Below are 18,699 nucleotides of genomic sequence, written 5' to 3'. Positions count from 1 at the left end.
TGTCCATTCTGCATAATAGCTGTTGTAAAATTAATGGAAGGGCCGTAATGCATGAGTTTTCTGACAAAAATAAATCAACTTTTCCTTAAGAACATATTCTCCACTGTGAAGTTCTTCCCACTACTCACATTCCAGGGTGGAGAGTAGGACAGAAGAAATCAGGGAAGCAAGAATGGGGAGAGCTGGTGTTAAACTTCAGATTGTAATGATTAGGACTTGATGGTCCCTGGGGACCCAGTCTAGGAACTAACTTCTGTATCTTTTTAGAAAACCAAAACACTTCACCCCAAAGGGTGGTATTGACAGTTCAGGGTTCTGATTAGAAAGGACTGTAATTTTTCTGGCTGTGGTCCCAATGAGACCCTTGGCAGAGCTATGGATTGGGTCTGATAACTAGAAATGATTTGGGGGATAAAAAATTTGGGGTTGTATGGCTGAGGCTCCCCATTGATAAAGCAAGAATATTGGGCAGGTCAGCTAGAGGCAGCAAAGGAAGAGTTAGAAGTTTGTCCCTGTTGGTGATTTCCATGAGAAATGTCCTCCACATTTTCAGGAGTATGAATTCCTGGTCCCAAGTTGGTGGCACTGTTTGGTGATGTTTGGGAATCATAGCCCCTGCAGTCAGATCATCACTGGGACAAGCTTTGAGTCTAACAGCCCTGCACCATTTCCAATCCAATCTCTCTGCTTTGTGCTTTCAGTTCAAGATGTGAGCTCTCAGCTTCCTGCTCCTGCCGCAATATCTATGGCTTACTACCATGTTTCACTGCCATGATGGACCATAAACCCAAATAAATAATTTTATCTGTAAGTTATGTTGTTCATAGTGTTTTGTTGCAGTAACACAAAAGAATAAATGCTTGCTGGCCTGAAGATTGGCAGGGGTGATTTCTGTAGTGACAATATGAGAGGAATTGGAAGCTCCCCATCTTTAGAAGGCCGTAATAGCTCTGAGAGCCATGTAAACCTCAATTAAATACCACCCAACTGAGGCTAGGTATGTAGTGAATTAGCAAGATACATGTGTGCCAAGCACAACATCCCAGATTACAACACCAGCACATCATATGTTGTGAAAACCCCTAATTACACTCACATGTGTTAACAGAGCCTGAGTCTGAGATGTCATTTTTCTCCACCACAAATAGTAACCCTGAGATTCTCCAAGTAGCTGAATTTCCTTCATGACATTCTTGACTTCAAGCAAGGTCTGGCTGGATATACAGGAGCTAACACCGGATGACATGGCCAACCTAGGTGTTCATATAGATGGTTCCAGAGACACCAGTTCCTCAAGAGTGATGCATGAATCTAGGAATGATCTCAGAATGTTAAGAATCTAGTCATGGCTTTCTGCCTGTTGACGCGCCCGAGGAAGCATCGCTGAAGGCTCTCGTTTCCCTGCCGTCATGTCTAAGTCAGAGTCTCCCAAAGAGCCGGAACAGCTGCGGAAGCTCTTCATTGGAGGGCTGAGCTTCGAAACGACCGACGAGAGCCTGAGGAGCCATTTTGAGCAATGGGGAACACTCACGGACTGCGTGGTAATGAGAGATTCAAACACCAAGCGATCCAGGGGCTTTGGGTTCGTCACATACGCCACTGTGGAGGAAGTGGATGCTGCTATGAATGCAAGACCACACAAGGTGGATGGAAGAGTTGTGGAACCTAAGAGAGCCGTGTCGAGAGAAGATTCTCAGAGACCGGGTGCCCACTTAACTGTGAAAAAGATCTTTGTTGGTGGTATTAAAGAAGACACTGAAGAACATCACCTGCGAGATTATTTTGAGCAGTATGGAAAGATTGAAGTGATTGAGATCATGACTGACAGAGGCAGTGGAAAAAAGAGAGGGTTTGCTTTTGTCACTTTTGATGACCACGACTCTGTGGACAAGATTGTTATTCAGAAATACCATACTGTGAATGGCCACAACTGTGAAGTCAGAAAAGCCCTGTCAAAGCAGGAGATGGCTAGTGCTTCGTCCAGCCAAAGAGGTCGAAGTGGTTCCGGAAACTTTGGTGGTGGTCGTGGAGGCGGTTTTGGTGGCAATGACAATTTTGGTCGAGGGGGGAACTTCAGTGGTCGTGGTGGCTTCGGTGGCAGCCGTGGTGGTGGTGGATATGGTGGCAGTGGGGATGGCTATAATGGATTTGGTAATGATGGTGGTTATGGAGGAGGCGGCCCTGGTTACTCTGGAGGAAGCAGAGGCTATGGAAGTGGTGGACAGGGTTATGGAAACCAGGGCAGTGGCTATGGCGGGAGTGGCAGCTATGACAGCTATAACAACGGAGGAGGCGGAGGCGGCTTTGGCGGTGGTAGTGGAAGCAATTTTGGAGGTGGTGGAAGCTACAATGATTTTGGCAATTATAACAATCAGTCTTCAAATTTTGGACCAATGAAGGGAGGAAACTTTGGAGGCAGAAGTTCTGGCCCTTATGGTGGTGGTGGCCAGTACTTCGCTAAACCACGAAACCAAGGTGGCTATGGTGGTTCCAGCAGCAGCAGCAGCTATGGCAGTGGCAGGAGGTTCTAATTACAGCCAGGAAACAAAGCTTAGCAGGAGAGGAGAGCCAGAGAAGTGACAGGGAAGCTACAGGTTACAGCAGATTTGTGAACTCAGCCAAGCACAGTGGTGGCAGGGCCTAGCTGCTACAAAGAAGACATGTTTTAGACAATACTCATGTGTATGGGCAAAAAACTCCAGGACTGTATTTGTGACTAATTGTATAACAGGTTATTTTAGTTTCTGTTCTGTGGAAAGTGTAAAGCATTCCAACAAAGGGTTTTACTGTAGACCTTTTTTCACCCATGCTGTTGATTGCTAAATGTAATAGTCTGATCATGACGCTGAATAAATGTGTCTTTTTTTCTTTTTTCTTTTTTTCTTTTTAAATGTGCTGTGTAAAGTTAGTCTACTCTGAAGCCATCTTGGTAAACCTCCCCAACAGTGTGAAGTTAGAATTCCTTCAGGGTGGTGCCAAGTTCCATTTGGAATTTATTTATAATTGCTTGGGTGGAGAAGGCATTGTCTTCAAAAACCTTGGTGTAGTTAAACTGCCAGTTACTGTTGTGACTTTAATGAGTTTTACCATTGAAAGGGTCATCCAAGCAAAGTCACAGTTTGGTTACAATAAAATGGTTGTGGGCACACCCTATGCAACATCAAAATTGAATAATGGTATCAGATAAAATAACAGATGGGAATGAAGCTTGTGTATCATCCATTATCATGTGTAATAAATAAACGATTTAATTCTCTTGGAAAAAAAAAGAATCTAGTCATGGTTTGCAACAGAGCCACCTTTTTGTTGTTGGGTGTTAACATACCCTCTCTAATATGCTTGCACCATGTAAAGAACTATTTTGAGATTCAGGTGGATACTGATGATATGACCTACAGAAATTAAGGGCAAGAGCTTCTGAAACAGGCCCAGTGGGACCAGATTTGTTTGACAGGTTGCTGGCTAGTTTCTGTCACCTGACACAAGCTAGAGACACCTGGGAAACCTCAAAGAATTGTCTCCATCAGTTTGGCCTCTGGGTGTGTCTATGAAGCATATCCTTGTTCAATGATTGATGTTTGAAGGCACACTGTGAGTGCTGCCATTCCTAGGGAGGTGGTCCTGAGCTGTACAAAGAAAAGGTAACTAAACAAACCATGGGGAGTAAAAAGGAAAGCATTGATTCTGTATGGTCTAAACTCCACAAGTTAGAATAATGATACAAATGAATAACAGTAGGGGAAATCATTGAATCTGAAGTTGGTTTTTCAAAATGATTAACAGTATCAACAACCTTTAATTAGATTAGCTTTGCTTTAAATATATTACCATTAACACTAGAAGTGAAATTTGAGTCTTTACAGTCCTTCTAAAGAATACTAAGAGTTCCATGAGCACTCAATAGTTGTGCTAAATGTTGAGTGACCTAGATGAAACACAAATATTCCTATAAGCCCAGAACCTATAGAGTTGGAAGAATGAGAAACACAAAACTGATTCAATGTGTAACTCATAAGACTAAGTCAATAAAGATATTTGACAAAAGTGAACAGTTTTTAATGATGAAAACAGCCAAACAAGGTGTAGTGGGCAGGCCAGTGCAGTAGGAGAACACATGGAAATCCACAGTAAATTGTACTCAGTGGGGGCACTGACAGCTTTCCCTATATGACCAGGAGTGACACAAGGATGCTGCTGTGGCCACTTCTCTTTAGTGTTACCTTAGGAGTCATAGAAAGAAAAATTAGGCAAAACAAAGAACTGAAAGGTAGCCCATCAATCAACTGTCACATATATCTGCAGATGACTTGAACTTATTTGGAGAAAATAATAAAGATTCTACAGAAATTTCTGGAACTGATGGGCAAGCACACCCACCTGGTATGTATTTCTATAAGCTAATATTTACCACAAACAATTAGATGTTCTGTTTTTTCTTATGCCTAGAGATAGAAGTAGATGGGATATAGGTTTAGAAATGCCTTGCAAATGGACAATGGTGATGTTCACATGATAAAATGAATGTGCTTAATGTCACTAATCAGTGCACCTCAGAAAATTTAAAGTAGAAAATCCCATCTATGTTTTAAAAAATATATATAAACAAGGAAAATAATCATGAACAAGTTTGCACTTGAATGCCAGTGTCAGGATAGAAACAGTCCACTTGATCCTTACAGCATGGATATTACATCTGTGTATCAAACAAACTGAGCATCAAAACTATTTAGAAGTCAGTTATGTCCACAGATAAACTTGTGCAGTCACTTATCTGGTCACCATTCCTCACTTCGCATGGATGATTGGTGTCGAGGAAGCATTGGTATTAGGTGAAACTACTTGAGCTGATGAGAGGATGTTTATCTCTATGCAAACACTGTACAATTTTAACAGGGGACCAAGAGCATCCAGAAGTTTGGGGATCCTGAAATTAGTTTCCATAGACTCTAAGAACTGGCTATATAATTGATCGACAACCTAAGCTCTTAACTCCTTTGCAGTTCTGTCTACTATATTTATGTTTGCTTTTCCCCTTTAGAAACTGGGTCTCTTTTTATGTTCTGGCCAGTCCATGTGCACATGTATCCCAGGATTATAAGCTTGAGTCACCTTACCTGAGTGGTAACTGACAATTTTTACCACACAACTTTTCTCCTTGTTATACACCAGTGATAAAGAAATGCCAGCACTCTGCTATAGGATGAGAGGAGAGGTCACTCTTTCTTCATGACCAGGCTGACTGGGAGGCTAGTCTTTGAACTGACTGGGTTGGAGACCTCACACTTATACTCTCCAGCATCCTCCATCCTGACAGGATCTATGCTGAGTCGGCACTTTTTGGAGGACAGAGTCATCCTGTCTGTGAGCTGCAGACTCTGGTTATTGAAGATCCAATGGATGGAGATTCCAGGGTCAGCTGAGAAGCAAGTGAAGACCACAGAGCTCTGTACTGTGACTGTGGTGTCAATGACTCGAATGAAGGGCTGTGTCACAGGCTCTGTGAAGAAAGAGAGGGGACTAAATGACAATGTTCTTCAGTAAGCTCAACCAGCCCCTCTATACTTCATACTTAATAAAGCCTACAGGGAAGAGAATTTGGACCTGAGAATATATGTTGCATTGATCTGCCATCCACAGGCTATATGATTATGATTCAGATACTGAGTTTGCTGCATCTCAAATTACCTATAAGAGGACACCTCGCAAATGATCACTGCTCCACTTGTGATTTAAGTTTAGTTATGAACAGTGGCCTGAACTTGGGATGGGGGAGATACTCAAATCAACAGCATCTGTTACTATTTACCTGAAAAAGAGAATTCTCTAGGCTTGATCCCTGAGAACAAGGAGGAGTACTGAGTAACTATTGTCTCTGTTTTTATCCTTTGGGACATTGATCTTCCTGTGAAGTCTCTTGAACCTATCAGAATAATTAGTTAATGGTCTGGAAACCTGTACATTTGAACTGAGAAGGAGAGGATGCCCAGGTGACCTACCTAACTGCAGCTCACATTTAGTGCAAAGCCAGTTACACACTCTAGTCCTTGGACAGTCAGTAAAGACTTGATCCCTATCAGCAATAACAGGATATTAAAGCCAAACATTGACAAAATATCCCCAGTGTCACCTGAAGAAGAGCCAGGGGCAGAGTTTTGGAGCTAGGACTTCCTGGTACTCTCTTTAAGGATCCCATGGCTTCCTCAGCCAATGCCTGCCTGGAAACCACAGAGTCTCTCTTGAGGCCTTGTATGGTGAGAGTCCCAAGTATCTGGTCTGTGTCTGACATGCTTGTGCTGAATTATCCAGCATATATTCTCTTCTCTGCAGATGGAGCCCAGTGAGGTATTCTGATCAATTGTTGTCTACCCTATGTGTGTCTTGCAGTTAGTGCCTAATCCTCAGTGTGGGGACACGGTGCTGTGCAGGAAACAGCAGGTACAACCCAGTTCTGACAGTCTAGTGTATGAAGTAGGATAAGCCATACCCAGCAACTGGAAGCCATAAAAGGTAACTTACTGTTCACCTGGAGTTGCACAAATGCTTTATCAATTTTGTAATCTTTGTTCAAAGTTTCTAGCATGTATAATCCTGCGTCTTTCTCAGTGACGTCCTTGATCAGCAGGGATCCACTGGTGTACACCATTTCTCTTTGGCTGTATGCAAGCCCCCAGATGGTGGAATTCATGGCTCTGTTGTATTTTGCAATTTTAAAGATGTCTGTCCTATGCACTGATTTGTACCAGTAAAATTCCTGAAGATCTTCTGGCAGATTATGAACTAAGAGAAGAACGCTTTCCCCATCAGCAACATACTGAGGCACTGATTTGATTGTGACTATGGTGGAGGTTGGAGAGGTAGAACATGTAGAAACGGAGGCTGCAAGAGAAAAAAAAAACATCAATTGAAGAACATTGGGTTGGTGGGAAGATGTTCTGAACAGATAGATTTATGACTCAGCCTAGAGATGCAGATGTGGGTGTGTCTATCCTTCAAGGTGGAGATAGCAAAATGACCTCCAATCCCTCAGTGCTTCTGAATGTGTCATTTCCTCTGCAAGGAGCTCTCTCTGTGGTTGTTTAAATGACTCCTCTCTCTCTCTCTGCCCTCAGTCATACACTATAGACACTCATGAACATTGCAATTTGAGATGATGTCTCCCTTGAAATCTACCGACCATAGATTTTCAATTTCTGGCTTTTTTTCAGTTTGCTTTATGGCTCCAGTCAAGCCCTGACTTCACTTATTGATGTTCTTGGTGATATGTCCTGCAGTCCACAGGACTAGGACTGGGTGAGGGCAGGAGCAGTCTTATGTTCTTGTCAGGCTCAGGTCATAGAAAAGTCTCAGATACTAGGGTGACTTGCTTTATGTCAACTTGACACAAGTTAGAGTCCCTCAGAAAGTGGGAGAGTCAATTAAAAGTGCCACTATCAAATTGACCCACGTGCAAGACTGTAGTACATACTACACACACACACACAAAAAATGTATTTTTAAATTGAATATTAGTGTGAAAGAATCCAGCTCACTGCAGACAGTTTCACCCCTAGGCTATCAGGCTATCAGTCTTGGGTGATAAAAGAGAGCAAGCTGACCAAGCCATAAGGATAAAGTCAGTAAGCAACACTCTTCTTTGGTCTCTGGACCAGTTCCTGGATTTTATTTTTGATGCTCTCAATTTGGAGCTAGTACATACACAAGTTTGGCACGGGCAACTAAAAACCATTGTTCCCTATTCAGCTCTGAGAAGAAGTAAGTATAAGTCCTAGACAAATGATCTCTAGGGTCTTATGTAGTCAGGCCTGGGACACATGACAGGGGCCAGGGTTTTCTGGTGCTCAACTCTGTGAAGATGCTATAGTTTCCTCAAACACATGGATGGAACCCCCAGATACTGGACAGAGTCTGGCATTTTATGCTGAAGTACCTTCCATCAATGTCTTCCTCAATAATGGGGTAGGGGGAAGTCAGACTACAGACAATGATCTATGGCCATTTGTCTCCACCAGATGTGTCCTAGGTGCTCAAATCGCAGCATGCAGACACAGTGCAGAGAGGAGTCATGCACAAGGCAGACATGAGAGTCCTGTGTGATTAAGCCTCACCCAGCACTGAACAGTCCCAGAGAATCACTTACTGTCCACCTCGAGTTGCACATGGGCTTCTTCAGCTTTTAGATCTGTAGTCAGAATTCGTAGGGTGTAGAATCCAGCGTCTTTCTAGGTGACATTGTAGAGTAGCAGGGATCCATTGCTGAACAATGCCTCTCTACCACGGTGTGCTGGCCCCTGCAAACTTGAATCTATTTGTCTTATGTGTCGGTCAATCTCAAACTTCTTGTGTGCAATCACCCCTTTGTACCAGTAAAGAGCTTGAAGATTCTCTGGGAGATTGTGAACAAGTAGAAGAACACTTCCCCCTTCAGCAACACTGGGTGGCACTGATTCAATAGTGGGCTGGGCAGAGGGGGGAGGGTGCCCACAGGTATAAAAGGAGGCTAGAAGAGAAGAGAGATGTATTACTATTGGGAACTTTGTATTTGGCTAAGTTGAATTCCTCTGTCTTGAACAGCTGTGTCCATTGCTCAGCCTAGGTATGTGGGTTTGTGTCTCACTTTCCTACTTGGTGGAGGTCAGCACATGACCTCCACATTCTCAGTGTCCCCACTCTTGTCTTTTCTACTGTATGGCAATCTCTTCTCAGGTGTCAACATGGCCTGACTCACTGCTGTCCTGCTTGGTGGAGGTCAGCACATGACCTCCATGTTCTCAGTGTTCCCAGAGTAGTCATTTCCACTATATGTCACTCTCTCCTCAGGTGTCAACATGGCCTGGCTCACTGCGCTCATACCCCTGCTCACATTTCTGGTAGATTGGTGTTGGGATGATGGTTGCCCCTCCTCTTCCCCTACACACCCTGCATCTTCACTCTCTGATCTTTAGTTGTTGTTGTTCTGTTCCTCTTGTGGTTCCAGTCAACACCTCACTTCACTCTCTAGCTTTTTGTACTTCAAGTCCGCTCGAACTGGGGCACTGTTAGAACCATGATTTTTCTTAAATTTTTAAAAGAAAATGCTGCTTAGAAAAATCTCAGATACCTGTAGAGACTCGATCAATGAATGATGTCTCAGAACCCTGTATGCCCATGGATTTATTTAAGAAAACCATAGGTTTGGGCATATAGTGTAAAATTTTTTCACTGGCTTTTTCTTTTTGCATTGATTTACTAATTGTATTTGTGTGAGAGTTTGTGTGCAAAGGCCTGTCTCGGTGTGCATGGGGAATGGGTGTAGGACACAGTACTTAGGTGGATGTCAGAGGACATCCTATGTTCCTTGCTTCTCAGTCATCAGACAATTAACCAAATGCCCATATCCACTGATATCAGAGCCCTGTCACTGATCACTACCAGCTTGATTTTTTGTTTGTGAGGACATAACTGAGAACATCAGTCTTCCGAATATTGTGGTCATGGTGAATAATGTTGGACAAGAACAATCACCCCCCCCTTACCATTTCTTGCTCATTGATAGCTTCCTGATGCTGAGCAACTGTCTGACACTGTCTTCTCCTCTACAAACCCTGAGACTCCTCTCAGGTCCCTGTCCTGTTTAGGAGACTCCAAATTGCAAGTCCGTCCTGTCTTCTCACACACTCTCAACTTGTGGTCTCACCTGTGAGCAGGAGCCTGTGACAGGTAGTGTACCCTTTGTAGAGGGGTACAGATAGTGCATTCCTGGTCTCTGTGGTACTATATGCCTTCTTCCTGTGGCACATCTACTCCAGCACAGCTTGCAAGATCTGTTTTCCTTCCCCACTCTGAGCTGAGCAGGCAGAGCGCTCCACAGACTCCCATGGGCTGTGGGTGGGTCTGTGTTCAAAATATTTCTCTGCCCCCTCCACTCTCAGTGCTGCCTGGTGTCTCTCTCCCCTTCTGTCTTTATGTTTTAGTCCTCCAGATCACATGTGGACAAGGATGATGAACATCCCTGGGCCTTGAAAGAGCAGCAGCTTAATCTAGGTTTGCCCTCTGCTGTATCCTGGCCTTGGTCTGTCAGCACCAAAGAGGGAGTCTCTGTACTACCTGTGGGACAGAAACCCAGCTATACTCACAGTCGCCCCTGTGAGATCAATGTTCTGGAAAGATGGAATTTGCTTTCACCAGAAAGTGGACAGAACTGTCTGTGAGGGCTCCAAAGGGACCAGCTATGTGGATCATGAGGAAAGGGACAAAAGTATTCTCTCTGCAGTCACTAGTCAGCGTACTGACTCAGGACAAAGGCCCAGGGCCAGATGTGTCAGGAATCTCCCAGTCTGGGTGTGTGGGAATAGGACCCCTGAGTCATAGAAGGAGGATGTGGATTCTACTGTCCTATGTAGAGTTGCAAGTCAACGCTCCCACTTCCTCTGCTTACTGAGCTCTGTGATGGGTCTGTCCATTAGCTCTTTTAGCTTTCTAAGATGCCTTAGACTTCAGTCTAGGTCATTCTGCTTGGGTACCCTACCTTTCCCAAAGAAACTACATAAAGGGGAAACTGAATATGATGCTCTATCAATGTAACAGATACAGGAAGGAGCCAATAGATCTGAGAAGGCTGTGTCCATTCCTTCCAGGTCTGAAGTGACAGAAGTAGAAACCAGGCTACAAAGTAAAGTCCTGATTCAGACAAATACTTTTCTGAGTACTGATTGTGTGGCCTGATAGTCGCCCCTGTTTGTCACTGGGGAACTGCAGCTCACATCTGTGGAGCTCTGCAGATCAGCAGAACCTCCAGCCATTTTCCTCCAGGAGAGTATTCCCTGAGTTGGACCCCAGAGGGCAAGCACTTGTCAGGAGAACCTGTGTTTTCTGTGCCTCTCTTTGGCAATCATGAGCTTCTTGGAAGTCTCATAACCATTTCAGGACATCTACTTGATGGTCTGGGCACCTTTGCTCTCCCTGCATAGTCTCTGGACAAGATGTCTCGGGATCTAGCCCTACTGTAGCTCTCATAATAATACACTAGCTGGCTCTACACACCACAAGACTTCAACTGTTAAAAAAATGTCCCCTGACACCAGGAAGTCAAAATGTAACTCTAGTAAAATGCTTCTCAGGGCTACCTGGTGTTGAGTCTGGGACAGAGCTCCTCAACCAGGGCTTCCTGGGGCTCACCATTATTAAAGAATCCCATTCACATTCAATCCATTAATCAGGCCCACTCTCTGTCCTTTGGGGACTTTCTCAGGGATACATTCCTTATGAGAACCCAAGAGTATAGACAGTGGATGATATCCTAGGCAGAGTTACCCACCATGCATCCAGCTGCCTGCAAGTTATAGTCAAATGAAAGATTCTGCTCTGTTGCAGTTGTTCTCCACTTTGTGTGTTCTGAACTAAATGCTCAAACCTCAACATGGGGACTCATGCTGAGTGGAGGTAGACACAGGCTAGGTTTGATGTTTCTGTGTGTATCCAGTGAAATAAACCCCACCCAGCACCCAGATTTCACACAGAATCACTTACTGTACACATGAAAGTACATGGTTGTTGTAGATAAAGTTTTTCCGTGTCTATCTACTGTTCGTAGGGTATAGAATCCTGTGTCCTTCTTGTTCACATTTTTCAGCCACAGGGATCCATTGCTGTACACTGTTTCTCTGTCACTTTGTTCAGGCCCCATCACACTTAGATTTGTGTCCAGTGCAAATAGTGCAATTCTGAGGTTCATATTTCTCACCTCCTTGTACCAGGAAAAAGTTAGAAGATTCTCTGGCAGATTGTTGACACGTAGAAGGACGTTTTCTCCTTCAACAACTTGGGGCGGCACTGATTCAATGGTAACTTGGGCAGTGGTGGACAGGTGCCAGCAGGTTAAAAGGGAGGCTAGACCAGAAAAGAGAAACACAACCAACACTGAGCAGGTATGTTCATCACTCAGTTTAGTTGCGTGGGTAGGGGTGTGCCCACACTCCTTAACAGAGGAAGCATGTGTCCCAATGTGCACATCTTCAGGACTATGTGTCAGCTCCTGTATGGAGGGCTAGGTTGATCTTTCAGGAGTCTGTTCTTTCCATATGGGGCCTGAGGAATGAACTCAGGTTGTATACCTGGACACTGAGCAATCTCACTGGTCCACCCCTTTTTGATTTCTGTCTGGAGAGTCACCCTGTCAGGGTTGGGAACATCAGTCTTCAGAACATGGCAGCCAATATGACTGACTTTGAATATTTAATGTTTGGGGCTTTTCACTTTCCCTCATCACCTCCTGTCTGCTGAGAGCTTCTGGCTGCTGAGCCTTTGTCCCTCCCTGTGCCTTCTGCCTTGTGACCGCTAACAGAAACCCCAAGTATCCTCTTGGGCTCCTGTCCTCTTTAGAACACTCCATCCTGCCTCTGAGGTCCCTTCCCTCCACACTCAGAGAATAGACACACTTACCTGTGAGAAGAAGGCCCTGCCAGGGGGTGCAGCCCTTGCATGGAAGCAGAGATGACACCTCCATCTCTCTTCTCACTGTGGTTTCCTCCCTTGGAGAAGAGCTTCACCTCTACTTTTGGATCCAAGTTTGGCTGTCTTTTCTTCCTCTAAGCTGTGTGTCCTCCCAGGTGGGAGCACATCCCAGAATTAAATGGGCTGTGGGTGGTGGGGTCTCTGTCCAAGGCACCGCTCTGTCCCTTCCACTCTCAGTGCTGTCTCAAATCCCTCTCACCTTTTTCTCTCCTTATATTTCACCTTCAAGCAACACATCAAGCTACAAGGCTGATAAACATCCCGCACCCTCAGAGAATAATGGACACCTGCTGTGTCCTGGCCTTGGGTCTGTCAGCTGCAAGGAAGGTGGCCCATTCCTACCTATGTGTCCATGTGACACAGAAACCCAGGTAAGCACCCAGTGTGCCTTATGTTCTCAGTGCTGTTAAAGGTGGGATTTACTCCCAGCAGTAAGGGGACAGAGATGACTCTGAGGACTGCAAAGGGACCAGCTGAGTGATGACCAGGGAAGTAGATCAATCCTTTATCATTGGTGTAACCAGTCAAAGTTGTGATGCAGGAGAAGCCTGAATCAATTGTGTGTGGAGTTTCATGTACTCAGTGTAGGGCAAGAGGTGAGTTGTATGACCTGGAAAAAACCATGAGCTCCCTCTTCCAATGAAAGATTTCAAGGCAACCCTCCAGTATGTTGAGTCAGCTGAACTGTCTGAGCCCATGTCCTCTCTGATCTTGCTGGGTTACCTTTGCCCTTTGTCTATATAATCCCCGTGCAATAACCCTGACTTCTATGGGAGATGCTAGGAGGAAGGGTACTTTCAGGTTCCTCATGCAGAAAGGTGTTCTCAAGCATAGAAAGCATCCAGTATGTCAAAGCAGGGTTTAGGACAGGAACTCTGAAATAGTGGAGACAGGGATGAGAACTAATCTGGAATGTGGGGTAATGGCTCAGGGAAGCAATTTTCTGAATGTTGACCATGTGTCTTGATATCACTCCCCAGAGATCATTAAGAGGACAGCAGTCTCATGTCTAGGGTTACAGCAAGGATGGTCAACAACCCAAATGTTAACTGCCTGATACCTTCAGTACATGTAGGGGATCAACATGCAGTTTCTAGTTCATCTCTGGTGTCTAAATTTTTCCCTTCTCTTTACCCAAAGGGGTCCCTATATTTGAGTATAGAGAACATTCGTTCAAATGCATATGTCATACTCTCTTCCCTATGCACTGTTCTAGGATTCTTTCCCTTACTATATTTAAAACACCCTGGACACAGGAGAACAAAGGATGTATTTGTCTTCCATGCCTGAGTCATAGTGTAGCAATGAAGGAAGTCAAGGCAGAAAACATGCTGCTTGCTGGCTCATTTACTGGTTCATATTGTGGCTCATGCTAAGCTAGCTTTCTTGTACAATCAAGGACCAACTGCCTAAGGATGATACTCCCATAGTGACCTGAGTCCTCCTGCATCAGTTAAGACAATGCCTCAAGGCATGTCCACAGCCCATCCTGATAAAAATAGTTACCTAGTTGAGACACATTTTTCACAGGTGACTTTGGGCTGTGTCAAGGTGACAGTTAATCCTAACTAGGACACTATTTCAGACTGTTAAGTCTTCCTCCTCCACAGGGAGATTCCAAAAGAAGTTCCCCTTTTGTCAATTAAGTGTCCTTCTCTGTTTGCTGTGGTCATCATATGTGCTTCCTCACAGCTGGGCCGTCAGAGCCAGGAAAGAGCTCATGACATCTATCCTGGATTTCATTTTCTGATTCCCCAAATCCACAGCCAAGGGACATTCTGATGTCTACCACTGACATTGTGGAGAATAAGTAAAATATCATCATCAAACCATTAGCTTCATCATGATTCAGGAGAGGCTCCCAGGCACATTCATCACCTGCCTCTAATGACTTCACGTGAATCAGAGCAGAAGTCATTCACTGAGACAAGAGAGCAGCTGGGAGGATGTGAGATAAAAGAGTGCAAACATGGTTCAAAGCTCTGGGTGTTCCTTTGAGCCATGGAAATCATGAAAGCAAATGGAGGGAACAGGAAGGCATAAGTTATTGGCCGAAAGAAAAATCTACTTGACTTTAAAAACAGTCTCTCCACCTTGGAAGTTACTGCCAAGTGGGAGAAATTATTCTCGGTGCAGTCTATCACACAAAAGAGAAATCAGAGATGCAAGGAAAGGAGGAAGAGTTGGAGCTGGAATATCCTGAAATCATAGGAGTTTGTGCCAGTGGACACAGACTGGTGATTAACTTCTGTGTCTATCCATGAAACCAAGACTTCACACAAAAGCTCAGTGCTGACATTTACCAAGACCTGTAATTTTCTTAGCTGTTGACCTAATGAGGCCAATGGCTGAGTTCTAGACATGAGAGATATAGGTACTCTCTGGACCACTGCTAGTAGACCAAGGTGGGGTCAAACTTGTGGATTCCTAAGAGCCTCCCTAGCACCCTGCCTCTTTGGAGTTGTGGGTGCCAGTCTGGCCATCTGTTCCCTTATATTTAGTATCCACTTATGAGTGAGTACGTACTATATTTGTCCTTCTGAGTCTGTTACCTCACTCAGGATGATATTTTCTAGTTTCATTCATTTGCCTACAAATTTCATGATATCATTGGTTTTTACTGCTGAATAGTACTTCATTGTGTATATGTGCCACATTTTCTTTATCCATTCTTCAGTTGACGGGCATCTAGGTTGTTTCCAGGTTCTTGCTATTTTGAATAATGCTGCTATGAACATAGTTGAGCATGTGTCCTTGTGGTAAGATGAGCATTCCTTGGGCATATGCCCAAGAGTGGTATAACTGGGTCTTGAGGAAGACTTATTCTCAATTTTCTGAGAAACTATCATACTGATTTCTAGAGTGGCTGTACAAGTTTGCATTCTCACCAACAGTGGAGGAGTGTTCGCCTTGCTCCACATCCTCTCCAACATAAGCTGTCTTCAGTGTTTTTGATCTTAGCCATTCTGACATGTGTAAGATGGTGTCTCAGAGTTGTTTTGATTTGCATTTCCCTGATGACTAAGGATGTTGAGCAATTCCTTAAACGCCTTTCAGCCATGTGAGATTCTTCTGTTGAGAATTCTCTGTTAAACTCTGTAGCCCATTTTTTAATTGGTTTGTTCAGTATTTTGATGTCTAGCTTTTTGAGTTGTTTATATATTTTGGAGATCAGTCCTCTGTCAGATGTGGGGTTGGTGAAGATCTTTTCCCATTCTGTAGCCTGTCGTTTGGTCTTATTGACTGTGTCCTTTGCTCTACAAAAGCTTCTCAGTTTCAGGAGGTCCCATTTATTAATTGTTGCTCTCAGTGTCTGTGCTACTTATGTTATGTTTAGGGAGTGGTCTTATGTGCCAATTCATTCCAGACTACTTCCCACTTTCTCTTCTATCAAATTCAGTGTAACTAGGTTTATGTTGAGGTCTTTGATTCATTTGGACTTGAGTTTTGTGCATGGTGACAGATATGGATCTATTTGCAATCTTCTGCATGTTGACATCCAGTTATGCCAGCACCATTTGTTGAAGATGCTTTCTTTTTTTCCATGGTACAGTTTTGGCTTCCTTGTCAAAAATCACATGTTCATAGGTGTGCAGATTAATGTCAGGGTTATCAATTCGATTCCATTGGTCCACATGTCAGTTTTTATGCCAGTACCAAGCTGTTTTTATTACTGTAGATCTATAGGAGAGCTTAGGTCAGGGATCATGATGTCTCCAGAGGTTGTTTTATTATACAGGATTCTTCTAGCTATCCTGTGTTTTTTGTTTTTCCATATAAAGTTAAGTATTGTTCTTTCCAAGTCTGTGAAGAATTGTGTTGGGATTTTGATGGGAATTGCATTGAATCTGTATATTGCTTTAGGTAAGATTGCCATTTTTACTATGTTGATTTTTACCTATCCATGAGTATGGGAGATCTTTCTATTTTCTGGTATCTTCTTCAATTTCTTTCTTCAGAATCTTAAAGTTCTTATTATGCAGGTCTTTCACTTGCTTAGTTAGAGTTACCCCAAGGTATTTTATATTGTTTGTGGCTATTGGAAATGGTGATGTTTCTCTGATTTCTTTCTCAGCCCCTTTTTCATTTGTATATAGGAGGGCTACTGATTTTTTTGAGTTAATCTTGTATCCTGCCATATTACTGAAGGAGTTTATCAGCTGTAGGAGTTCCCTTGTAGAATTTTTGGAGTCACTTATGTATACTATCATATTATCTGCAGAGAGGGAAAGTTTGACTTCATTCTTTCCAATTTGTATCCCCCTGATCTCCTTTTGTTGTCTTATTGCTCTAACCAGAGCTTCAAGTACTATATTGAATAGGTATGGGCAGAGTGGACAGCCTTGTCTTGTTCCTGATTTTAATGAAATCGTTTTGAGCTTCTCTCCATTTAATGTTATGTTGGCTGTTGGCTTGCTGTAAATTGCCTTCATTATGTTTAGGTATGTTCCTCGTATTCTTGATCTCTCTAGAGGGGTGTTGGATTTTGTCAAAGGCTTTTTCAGCATGCAATGAGATGATCATGTGGTTTTTTTCTTTCAGTTTGTTTATATGGTATATTACACTGACAGATTTTCGTATGTTGAACCATCCTTGCATCCCTGGAATGAAGCCTACTTGGTCATGTTGGATAATTTTTTTGATGTGTTCCTGGATTTGATTAGCCAGTATTTTATTGAGTATTTTTGCATCAATATTCATGAGGGAGATTAGTCTGTAATTCTCTTTCTTTGTTGCATCTTTGTGTGGTTTGGTTATCAGGGTAACTGTAGCCTCATAAAAAGAATTTGGTAATGTTCCTTCTGTTTCTATGGTGTGGAACAATTTGATTAGTTTTGGAATTAGTTCTTTGAAAATCTGATAGAATTCTGCGCTGAAACCATCTGGTCCTGGGCTTTTTTTGGTTGGGAGACTTTTAATGATGTTTCTATTTCCTTAGGGGTTATTGGTCTATTTAAATAGTTTATCTCGTCTTGATTTAACTTTGGTATGGGGAACCTATCCAGGAAATTGTCCATTTCTTTCAGATTTTCCAATTTTGTGGAGTACAGGTTTTTGACATATGACCTGATGCTTCTCTGGATTTCCTCATTGTCTGTTGTTATGTCTCTCTTTTCATTTCTTATTTTGATAATCTTGTTGCTCTCTCTCTGCTTTTTGATTAATTTGGATAAGGTCTTATCTAACTTGTTGATTTTCTCAAAGAACCAACTCTTTGTTTCATTGATTCTTTGTATTGTTCTCTTTGTTTCTATTTTATTGATTTCAGCCCTCAATTTGATTATTTCCTGACATCTGTTTCTCCTGGGTGAATTTGCTTCTTCTTGTTCTAGAGCTTTCAGTTGTGCTGTTAAGTCACTAGTGTGAGATTTCTCCAACTTCTTTATGTGGGCATTTAGAGCTATGAATATTCCTCTTAGCACTGCTTTCATAGTGTCCCATAACTTCGGGTATGTTGTACATTCGTTTTCATTGAATTCTAGGAAATATTTAATTTCTTTCTTTATTTCTTCCTTGACCCATTGGTGATTCAGTTGAGCATTATTCAGTTTCCATAAGATTATAGACTTTCTGTAATTTTTGTTGTTGTTGAAATCTAACTTTAAGCCATGGTGGTCTAACAAGACACAGGAGGTTATTTCAAATTTTTTTTGTATCTGTTGAGATTTGCTTTGTGACCAAGCATGTGGTGGATTTTGAAGAAGGTTCTACAGGGTAATGAAAAGATGGTATATTCTTTTGTGTTAGGGTGGAATATTCTGTAGGTATCTATTAAGTCTATTTGAGTCATAATGTCTGTTAGTTCCCTTATTTCTCTTTTAAGTTTCTTTCTAGCAGATCTGTCCATTGGTGAGAGTGGGGTGTTGAAGTCTCCCACTACTAGTGTATGGGGTTTGATGCGCGATTTAAGCTTTAGTAATGCTCCTTTTATGAATGTCGGTGCCCTTGTATTTGGGGCATAAATATTCAGAATTGAGACTTCATCTTCTTGGATTTTCCCTGTGATAAATATATAGTGTCCTTCCCGATTTCTTTCAATTGATTTTAGTTTGAAGTCTATTTCATTAGATTTTAGAATAGCTACACCAGCTTGCTTCTTAAATCCATTTGATTGGAAAGTCTTTTTCTAGCCTTTTGTTCTGAGGTGGTGTCTGTCTTTGAAGCTGAGGTGTGTTTCTTGTATGCAGCAAATGGATGGATCTTGTTTTC

General features: G+C 42.8%; 1 protein-coding gene and 1 pseudogene across 1 annotated transcript; one reads left to right on the top strand and one right to left on the bottom strand.

Moving 5' to 3' along the window:
- Positions 1-1,355: 1,355 nt before the first annotated feature.
- Positions 1,356-2,874, top strand: LOC128125606 (heterogeneous nuclear ribonucleoprotein A1-like). Its single transcript, XM_052763187.1, has one exon. It carries the CDS (start codon positions 1,410-1,412, stop codon positions 2,529-2,531), a length of 1,122 nt encoding a protein of 373 aa, XP_052619147.1. The 5' UTR covers positions 1,356-1,409; the 3' UTR covers positions 2,532-2,874.
- A 2,339-nt stretch (positions 2,875-5,213) lies between these two features.
- On the bottom strand, positions 5,214-12,490 carry LOC128125610 (pregnancy-specific glycoprotein 22-like; annotated as a pseudogene).
- Between the last annotated feature and the right edge of the window lie 6,209 nt (positions 12,491-18,699).

This window comes from Peromyscus californicus, unplaced genomic scaffold (assembly GCF_007827085.1).
Source record: "Peromyscus californicus insignis strain IS unplaced genomic scaffold, ASM782708v3 Scaffold_4__1_contigs__length_199733344, whole genome shotgun sequence".
NCBI classification, from domain to species: Eukaryota; Metazoa; Chordata; class Mammalia; order Rodentia; family Cricetidae; genus Peromyscus; species Peromyscus californicus.
This window is presented reverse-complemented; position numbering and strand designations above follow the sequence as displayed.

What these genes read in the sequence shown, in the direction of transcription:
- LOC128125606 (XM_052763187.1), top strand. Translation starts at nt 1,410, where the DNA reads ATGTCTAAGTCAGAGTCTCCCAAAGAGCCGGAACAGCTGCGGAAGCTC.